Here is a 10,862-nt window from a genome sequence, read left to right as displayed (position 1 = left end):
CTGATTGTTTGATATATTACTAGTTAACGAGACATGCACGGTCACTAATATATAACTGTTATTTGGTGTATTGTCTAATGATACGACAATTGTCAGTCTCATAGATAATATCAGCAGGTATGGTATGCATTTCAGTCGTCTTAATTGACATTGTCGATAGACAACATGATTGTATTCAATTATTTACTTTATAAGTATAGAACTTAGCATTTGAATTGAAAGAAATCCTTATCAATACTCGGATCACATTTTTATTAATTCATTGAAATTACTCTTGTTAAAGAACTTGTCAGCTGGGGTATTTCCTAGATTCCTAGATAGTTTTGTGGGATATTCTTCTTTTTGGTATATCATTCACACATATGTCCATGTACACTACTCGCGTAGACAATATCAAAGTGTTTAATAAAACGATTACTGTAGCTATGTATCAACATTAGATCTTTATCAGTAGATACCGCACATACCCCTCTTACAAAAGAGCTTGGAACACAAATAGAAAACCAAGAACTAGCCATAACAGACACATCATTATAATAGTATATACGAACGTTCCTATTAGTCGTTTAGAAGTGAGATCACATTCTTTAGTAATAGTATCATAAAGTACCTCATCGCTGACTTCATAATTAGAATATTAACTTCTGATATTCAATAAGCTCTAAATAAAATCCTTTTGAAAGAGCAACGTATCTCTAAAATTATTCGAATTTATGTTTCTGCACGCAAATATTTCAAATATCAATATTTATATTACCGACTGGTCATCCTCACATACTTTACTACCTACCGCCCTTTTAACCTGGTAGTCTACAATAGCCAACTCGGTGTTTGGAGATCTGTCCTGCAACTTTGTTACTGAAATGGCATTTCCTGCAGCAAAGTATCCGCTCTCTTCTAGGAGCCAATCCTCTTTCTATGTTTTTGAAATATTTTAGATGACATGAGTATATGATGTATGTGACAAAACAATTTTAAGAAAACAACATGATATGGTTTATCTAATGGAGAGCAATTCATGTTATTTAGTTAATAATTCAGCATAGTTATTCATATCACAAAGAAACCCAAGTAATGATACAAACCAGTTACGTTTCGTAATACAGAATATATTAAACTATACTTAATCTTGGTTATCGATGAATGTTACATATATGCTAATATAAAAGAACGTGTCAGTTATTACAAACATCTGTTGGTTTTCCGAGGACGACGATGTTTTCACAGCTGTAGTCAAACACCATTGTCCAGAAGTCATCGATGGTGTCCACTAAAGGAAACTGTGTCATCAGATACCCCGACATCGAAGTGTGTGACTGCAGAAAGTGAATGACTGAGCTTATCATGAAGCACAAGAGAATTGACAAAAGTTACGGGTTAAACATCTTGCAACTGCCAGGGTCATATGGACGGGTGTCTTAGGAGGCAACGCTGGGGAAAATGATTTAAATAGACAAAGAAAGTAGACATAAACGTTTGTAAACGAAAACAATCCCAAATGTTGCAAGGGGGGCAACACATCAGTTATGTATTGCCTTTTCCATATCCTCTTAGTAGAAGACTCTGAAGAAAACCGTTGATATTGTAGGGCTCCGCATTAGACACTATTACGATACACATGCAGTGGGATATACTAGGTCTCATTTTGGTTTATTTTATGTCCTCTTAATAGAAAACAAGAAAGAATCCAACCCAATTATGTAAAGGGAAACCGCAACAACCGTCTCTTATAATCCAGCAGTGACATACAGCATACATCTTATTTTAACCTTCGAAGATTGAGGTATGTACATTGGGCGCTAAGTATCTCTTTTGTGTAGCATAAGTGCTTGAATATATCAAAGCTTATGTAACGGAACAAGAAATTACCTGTATCATTACAGCATTGATGTAATCTGTCACGTTCGGTAATTGTGACTGAAGAAAGGGTCTGAACTTGTCCGCTTTAGAAAATACAAAGAATATAGGTTAATCATGTAATCATGTAACTAGGTAATCAATGGAAGAATTAAAAAAAAAAATCCTACAACTTCATCACACGAGGATGCAATCGGAGCTCAGAATATACATGAGTACACAAAATACACCAAATGATCTACCAAATGTTACTCTGACTGCATGCGATAATGGCGAATGTTAATTTTGTCAAGTCGTAAATCGAGTATTTTAACAATACATTGATGAACGATGACGTCATCTATAACGAAGCACGCGTTATCATCTTTGGGTCAAGTACAGCCGTGCTAAAACCATGACAATTTTCGGGTTTCTAACGGTTCATTAAACATTGTGCATGATGTTTCCATGACTGTATTTGCAATAGTGCTGAACTGATGCTGATGAGTGGTATATCATTGAAACACCTTGCCGGAAGCACACAGTGCAGTGAATTACAATGAACATCAAGCAAAGGCCAGAAAAGTATTATCACTCAAAGCGTTAAATATATATTTCGATATCGCATTGGCAATCATCGTAAGCAGTGCGAGCTGCAACCTTTGCAATTCAATAGATTACTGTAATGACATACCTGCTAAGATATCCTTATTCCGGTTCTTTTCCAAATTTTCTTCATGTAATGCAGCTTTAAAACAACTTGGGGAGTAGTTTGGAGTTAATGTTTTTAATACCTGCAACAACAGAAGAGTCATCATAGGAGAAGAGAAAAGCATCATGATGGTATTATTAATCGGTGATTTGCATCAAAGACATTCAGATTTCAAGGCAAATTATACATGCTGAATCCAATCAAAAAGCAGATGTCCAACCTTAAATTCCTGATGAATCTTTGTCTGATTCGCTGGTGTATTTGTAGGACACATTGTTGACAGGACAGCAGGGAAATTCACTCGAACAATGAGTGATTCTTGTAAATTGAATCCTTCTACAAGTAATTCGTGCAATGCGATGTACTGTTCCTGTAATTAAAACAAATAACTGTATTAGTATGAGTGCTGCAAAATAGTTTCAAAAAAAAAAACAAAAAAAACATTGATTGAACGATTTAAGTTTACTTCACAAAGGTTGTTCATGGAAACAGCTTAATACATTGCATTGGTAATAGTCAGCGTTACACTAATTAATATAAGTAACTTGGATGTAAGTATGTTGCAGTTGGTGGTGAGTAATTAGAATGAAATATATCACAACGTCAAAATTCAAAAGCAATGGACAGCTGGACTATCAGTTGGCAAATAAAGTGGAAGTTATACGTTGTATCATGTAGCTTTGTTACTCGTTCAGGCACTACGTACATAAGTCTGGATCATGTTCATTCTGCCATTCCTCATCGTTCCGATGTATCTGGGAATGTCAACTTTTCCTGTGTTCTTGCCATGAGTAAGCAATTCGTTTAAACCGATAAAAGTACCAGTTCTCCCAATGCCAGCACTGTAAAATTAAGTTATAGGGCGAATTCGTTGGATTTCCAGCCAAATTGTCTATCAGCATTGCGAGATTAACATCTATAAAATGTCTAAACTCGTTGATGAAGGAATTAATCGGGACATTGGCGGGATCATTGTCATAATATCGTATCAAAATATATTTTTAAAAAACTGTAATAATATGGGTTTTTTTTAACTTTTTTAACTTGTTTATTTTAAATGGAGACGTCTCAAAAAACCGATGAGACCTGTTACTTGAATATGATTGATTTTGTTTATAGAAAAAATAACCAATGATGCTAGCGCTAAATTTAGAACCTCCGGTAACTGAACATTTTATAAATATATGAAATTGCGTTTTGTAAACAAGGCTTGATATGTCATGAGATTAAATGTATACCACAAGTCTATCGGAACTAACCTATGACTATAAGAAAAGTAAGAGCCCCGATTATTACTTAAAATTCTTCTAAACCTATTGCTACTACTATATTTAACTATAAGCAACACTTGTATTTAGATGATCTTCGGATAACTTCAGTATGTCCCTTTTATACACTAGCATGTAGTAAACTGGCAATCGACATAATATAAAACTGCTAGTATTTTGATGAGGCTGCAAAGTATTTACAGACACATATATGTATCAAGAATTCCAAGGTCCTCATTTTATTCATAGACGTTGGAAAATGATACAATGCAAGATGTAAAACCAGAACACTCTGGATAAAAAAACACACATTTTAGAGTGGGTGTTTTTAGGTCTATCATTCTAGACAATATAGCGGCTTGAAATCCAAACTGGAAACCCAACGTTAATTTGTATGTCTGGACCCAGCCGTCCGAGCCACACTCGATGCTCTGCATGAGATTAGTTTGAATTAATATCGGTAAAAAATCAAATACTCAAATAATTTCCTGTAAACACTATTGCATATACTGCTTAAATAAGAAGTCAATGACCTTAGCGGTCACCTGATATATATATATAGGTAGTAGTAGCTCAATTTCATTGTTGAGATGTGATGTGGAAATCCACACGTAAACAAAGTGAAATTCAATAATGGTCATCTAACCAAAGGATAACGATTTTAAAAACTATTCAAATACATTTTTTTTTTTTTTTTTTTTTTTTTTTTTAACCCATTTTTTTTTTTTTTTTTTTTTTTTTTTTTAAGCCAATTTTTCCTTTTTGGTCAATCCCTGGGATAGGTCTTACTTTCTGATACTTTTTGATTTCAGTTTCTTTAAAACTATTCCAACCAGAATTATTTCCTGCTGAAAATGGACAAGTTATGTAGTCAGAAGTGTTAGTTCCCTATATAAACCAATGAGAACAAATTACCAAAGGGTAATAAAACTAACAATTTATATAATGAACTGATAAGGGCATTTCCATCCATAAAATAAACTTGATTCTTGTACATCTGAGTGCAGAAATAGTTTAAATATGAACAATTTCCTCATTTTTGGTTCACCCCTCCATCTCCTGTGGCAAGGCCAGATTTTTTTATACCGTTTAGTTGCCATATTGTACCCTAAACATGTTGTTTACCGGGTACCTATATAAACTATAGTAAACTTACTCACTCCCAAAGGGAGAATAGATGACCAGGGGTGATACAATTTACAATTTAGCTAATGCACCTCAGGACCTTTCTATCCAAGAAGAGTATTTGTTTGTAAAACATCCGAGTCTGACGAAGAATTATGTTTTAACCTTTAACCATTTTCCCCCATTAGGGCCCCATCACCCAAGCCCCTGGGCATGGGGCAGGATTTTATTTTCTCATACCATCTAATTACCATCTGGCACCATAATCATTCCAACCAGGGTTGAATGATTTCCTGCTGAAATTGGACAAAATATATCCTAAAATGTGATTTCGCTATATAAACTGTAGTACAATTTTAACCCTCCCCAATGGAGAACCGATGGGCCGGGGTTAATGCAATTTACAATTTATTTAATATCCCTGATGACCTTTCCATTCATGCAGAGAAATAAACTGTAATATCTCTGAATCTGAAGGATCTGGCCCCTGGAATTGGGACAGGAGTTTCAACTTTATAATTTAATACTGTCTTGCTCTAAGAAATGATTTTCATCAAGTAGGAATAACTTCCTACGGAAAATTGACAAAATATACCCAAAAATATGATTTTTCCCTATATACACCATAGTAAACTTTACCCCTCCCCAACGAGGAACAGGTGGTCCAGGGATACTGAAATTTACAATTTAAATAAAACTCACAATTATTGTTTCATCCATGCAGATAAATAGACTAGAACATCTGGATCTGGAGAAGAAGATTTTTGAAATATTTGTTAATTTTCCCTTTGGGGCCCTGCTTTGGCACCTATGGTTAGGATAGGAGTCCCAATTTCACCGTTTTGTAGTCCATTTTTTACGAGCAGTAATCAAAAATGTAAAACAAATGACGGGTAACGATGGACGGAAAGCGATCAGAATAGGTCACTTGAGCAAAGCTCAGGTGACCTAAAAAGGTAGGCATGTTCAAAAGTATTATTTAAAAATATTACAATTTTTGATCAATAAATCGTAGCTTTTCAGGCATATGTATATCAATCTTTACGTTTGATGGAAAGTTTAATCGAAGTGCTGTTGGCGTAGCCATGGGGACAGACTGGGCACCACCGTTGACTGACTTATTTATTCCTTCATAAGAGGTTTATTTACAGAAAATATTGACATCATGCATTTAAAAACAGGGACGTTACCAATCCAACTACATCAGTCGCTTACCTTGATGTTTAATCTAGACATGATGTTGCGGAAGGCTTATTGCTACATTTATAAGATATTGAGTACACGTTAGACATTTTACTATTTCAACTTTCCGAGCTTATGAAGTTATAATCACAGGACCATTTCCCTTGCTACGGCGCTTAGATTTTTATATTCACGAGCTTGAAATGATAATCGGAATGTCCATAATAAATGTCAAATTCTGAAAGACGAATAGAACAATGTTTTGAGAGATGTTTGAAATGCAAAGGTAGGGATTTTACGTCATGATGTTATATAACGTCATCACTTTCTGTGTTGTCCTATCAACATAAATATGCAGTTCCCCTGTTGAACCATCTAAATAGGTGAAAGAGCTAGTAGGAACTAAGAAACTCTTTTCAGTTGTTTTGTATATATACATATTATATTCAACAGCAAAAAGACAGGATGTATATTAACTATTAAAGTTTGAAATATACTAAAATACAATCAACAAGCTGGGCACTTTATAAGCGTTTTTGTGTTTTGTATGACGTCACACGGCGGTCGAAGAGGACGAGCTCCAACGAGTCCGGAGTTCCATGGTCAGGCCATTTAGTAAAATGAAACTGATGGACCATACGCGCTTCTTTTGTCTACAGTGAGGATCATCAGATGCATCAGAGACAGTAATGATCAGCTCACTAATGTTTATCACTTGCATTATGAAGAATAAACAATACTATTTCATGTTGGTTACACAATGATGTTAAGTGAAATCAATACCTTTTTGTGGGTGATTGAAATGTCACGGATGACATAGAAGGCATAGATCATCTCTCTGTCAAGTTTGAGCTCAAATGTCGGTGTTACAAGTGATTTTCGTTCATCAGGCCAGTATTGGTGACTCTTTACCTGTAGAAATACCCAAAGCAAGTTTGAGATGGATAAACAAAATTGTACTTACAGTGCACAAATTTACAAGCAGTAGAAAAAATATTTGCAAACCTTCACAATATCAATTTTTTTCCCCTTTTATTAACTTTGAAGGAATTAGCTAGTGTACTAAAAATGCATGTACACAAGCATAACAAAATACATACATTGCGACCCTCCACGAGGTTTGTCAGCATAACAATCTTCCCTGAATTCACATGCCATACCATCCTCCAAAAGTCGTCCATGGTGTTTGGCTTCGGTCCTTTGTTTATAAATTGGGACGAAATGACGATTATTATTGGATTTTCGATTGATATGGTTGTACATAACGGATTGTCTCCCTTTGTTCAGAAGAAGCATTTTTTTTTTTTTTTTGTATTTGTGTTCAGTTTGTATGCAAACGCGTTTATGATCAATGCCGCTATTGTTTGTTGTTTAAACTATTTTTCAGTTGGACAGTTTTAATAATAACATAAGCTCACTTGCCCTTTGGGCAGGTGAGCTAATAAAAAATGCATTCAAACGTATGGTACATAAAGAATTGTATAATACCTTGACTTGCAATGTACGCTTTTTCGTTTCCAATACCCTGTAATAGATCGATTCACAATATCATTGTAATTAATATAACACGGGTAAAACCTACTATACAGTATATTGTGTAGTCAATATAAAACCTGACAAATTAAATGTTTTTTGTTTTGATTTTTCGTTTTGGAAAAAAAAATGTCGTAATTCAAACTTAAAGTTACATTAAATTATATATCCAGTGTAAATTAATTGTCACTTGTAACCACATGTGTTACCTTATATTTGTTCAATAGCAAAGCGTCGAACACATCACAAACGAAAAACAATAATCTTACCAAAATCACCAGCATTGCCTTTATATTTATGTTACAATCAATATCAAACAGCTCCATTTCGCGGACGACATACGTACATCAATATAATTTGCGTTGATGTAGCTTGTATCGATATCCTTGCCGTTTGTATCCAGTACGACTCTGGAATGGTCATCTGCAACATAGGTATATACTTACATGTAAACCAATGTATGCGAAACAAAATATGTGAATTCATCAATTGTTTTTTTTATATAGTATATCGTCATTTGACATTTGTTATGTTCATGTAGTTTAACTGATTCCGAAAATAACTCTGGTATTGTGAAGAGTATCGATGTGTTACATAAATTGAAAATTTCTTACATGGGAAAGTGCTCTTGAATCTGTTCTTTGGTTTATTCTTTTTACCAGCCTCGTGTGGATGTACCGGTCCCCATGGAAACGTCTAAAATCAATGTTAAGTGAAATATGATAATATGTAAGAACAATAGTGTGTCCACGGTATCGAAGTATCAACCTCAAGAGCATCTAAGGATATGTTTGAATCCTTCTTAATGAAATAATTTGCTATTAGTGCTGCTCGATGTTGTTACTAAATATATCATCAATTGACGGTGAACAGATGCATCAATACCTGAAATTCCTCCTGAAATGCTGCCGCTTCATTCACAATTTTGCTATCGATGATAGACTGCAGTTCATGAATAGGGACACCGGTGACATCAACATTGTTATAGATGACGTCATCATCATCTTTTGAGTCAATGTCGTGGACGTTCACGTAAACCTGTATATCTTCACATGTGGTATCTTCAATATCTAACATTCGTATTAAAGAAAAACTGGATACTTGAGGAAATATTTTTTTAACAAATAATAACAAGTATCTTACTTGCATTTGTATATGCTGTATACAGAAGATCCGTCATTTGTTTCCCTTCATATTAGTTTGATGATAAAAAAATGGATATTTCATGTTTGCAGGCCACTGAAAAATCCAAAACGAGTATCATAAACCTGATATGAGGGGAAACGAATGACAGATGTTTTTATCATATGATACAAAGTAAACTGTATAGTTATGATTTGAAACGACTATTTTGCACTTAAACGGAGTGATATTGCACACGTTACATAAACATAATTTATGTGATGGCTTTACGACACTAATTAACACGGTATTCATATGCTACATACATAAACGCTCATATAGGAAATACGACAATGACAATACTAAGATACTGTTTGACCCAGTCAAATGTTATCCTTCACATTTACATAAAGCAACTTTTTAATGACATTAATACGTGGTAACTTATATGTACAGCATTTACCTCCACTATGTGTTTGCGTGTCTGACGTTTCAAATGGGAATGGTGAACACTCTACATTTCCAAACGTTTTGCCTCTGTCTTCACGGTGAATTTCCTTTTTGTGTTTTGGTAATCGTTTTCTAAAAATACAGACATGAAACAAAATCGAAATGTTAACGTTCAATAAATATTAAAATAGCATCAGCCATGGTTCACGATACAATTACCATGAATGCATACCTTCTAAGGATGATGACAGTTGCTATAACAACAAGAACAATCACAATCACTGCCCCAATACCAGCCCCAGCGTACGTTCCTGTTTGGTCGTATGAGACTTCCATTACCATCTCTGAAATGAACACAGGTGTGTTGATGCAATGACAACTCTTTTTCGATCAATGTATATGAAATAGGTATTACATATACTATCCTAGTTTCGTTATATCCATATTGCCTATTATAATAAAATCTGCATTAACCAGGTGAAATATCACATCATGGTTTTGAAAATAAAACAAAATAAAACAAAATACTTGTAGTGCACTGCTCTCCTTCCCAGCCATGTTTACACCCGCATGCCCCTTGTGCCATGTCGCTACATAAGCATTGTCCGTCAGACTTGCTGCATGACACAGCACTGCACTGCCCACAATTCTCTTCACAGTTAAGTCCAAAATATCCACTCTTACAAGCTAATAATACAAATTGAAGTAGAGTAATTGCAAAAACAAATGAGTTCGGGTATCACATGATATTATAAAAATCATCTTTATTGGAATGGATTCAAATAAGATTTGTGAAGCTCTTAGATATAATCTATTGAACCGAAAATAAAATATCAAAAGATAAAGATATTTCAGGTAAAACATTTTGATTACAATTGAAGATAACGAAATGAAGCAAAATATACATGACTATTTGTCTTTTACAATAAAAGTACGTAATTTGAATTTTACACATTAAACTATCTGTTCTATACATGATTAATAGCTTAGTCATAGATACTTTGACAATATGTTCTGTACGTTATTGTTATGTCAACTGTACCTATGCACGTTCCGTTGTTCTGTTGGCATTCACAATGACCAGAACATGACCTATTACACTTTAGTCCAAAGAAACCAGGTTCACATGCTACAATACAAATATTTCATGTTTTACACATACGCCTCCTTTAATACATTACACATTATGCCAAATCAAAAGGGGTAACGCTATTATGTTCTAATTTAAATTAAGTTTACTAACCCTCACTATTTCAACCCGATTGACTGCATATCCGGTCATTGGTCAAAATAATTAATATCAAAACGTAATATTTTACGCTACACAATACTATCGCATGCACTCACGTCTCGACTATAAACAACCTGATAGGTTATGGTCGACTACTAGTAACACTCTTATTTGTTCGGTCATACAAGTGTTATGTTTTGATTGGTTCATTGTGGCAGGTTCTCTACATAACCTATTTAGGGAATGTCTTTTATTCCTGGATCGTCTCAAATTGAATAGAATTAATCTGGTCAACAAAATTCGGGATTATATTAAAAATGTTACAACCTACACCATTTATGATCACCATGAAACACCTGACGATTAATGAGTCTTCCGCTAAAATAGCCAGGAAGATCCTCGT

The 10,862-nt window shown here is 34.4% G+C and overlaps 1 protein-coding gene across 5 annotated transcripts in view; it reads right to left on the bottom strand.

Annotated features, from left to right (window-relative positions):
* Nucleotides 1-2,825: 2,825 nt before the first annotated feature.
* LOC110460865 overlaps nt 2,826-10,862 on the bottom strand; it is a 53,125-nt gene continuing 45,088 nt past the window's right edge. For all 5 annotated transcript variants that reach the window (XM_021514058.1, XM_021514060.1, XM_021514059.1 and 2 more), the window contains 12 exons: nt 10,271-10,357; nt 9,757-9,915; nt 9,461-9,572; nt 9,242-9,360; nt 8,542-8,726; nt 8,271-8,352; nt 8,003-8,079; nt 7,612-7,648; nt 7,224-7,321; nt 6,907-7,035; nt 3,255-3,390; nt 2,826-2,918 (listed from right to left, as the gene is read on the bottom strand). In XM_021514058.1, the coding sequence (XP_021369733.1) occupies nt 3,313-3,390; nt 6,907-7,035; nt 7,224-7,321; nt 7,612-7,648; nt 8,003-8,079; nt 8,271-8,352; nt 8,542-8,726; nt 9,242-9,360; nt 9,461-9,572; nt 9,757-9,915; nt 10,271-10,357 (1,163 nt within the window). In that variant the 3' untranslated portion in view covers nt 2,826-2,918; nt 3,255-3,312. The remainder of the gene's footprint in view (nt 2,919-3,254; nt 3,391-6,906; nt 7,036-7,223; nt 7,322-7,611; nt 7,649-8,002; nt 8,080-8,270; nt 8,353-8,541; nt 8,727-9,241; nt 9,361-9,460; nt 9,573-9,756; nt 9,916-10,270; nt 10,358-10,862) is intronic.

Source organism: Mizuhopecten yessoensis, unplaced genomic scaffold, assembly GCF_002113885.1.
Source record: "Mizuhopecten yessoensis strain PY_sf001 unplaced genomic scaffold, ASM211388v2 scaffold10501, whole genome shotgun sequence".
Classification (NCBI taxonomy): domain Eukaryota; kingdom Metazoa; phylum Mollusca; class Bivalvia; order Pectinida; family Pectinidae; genus Mizuhopecten; species Mizuhopecten yessoensis.
Note: the sequence above shows the minus strand (reverse complement) of the source record. Positions and strands in the feature narration are given on the sequence as shown.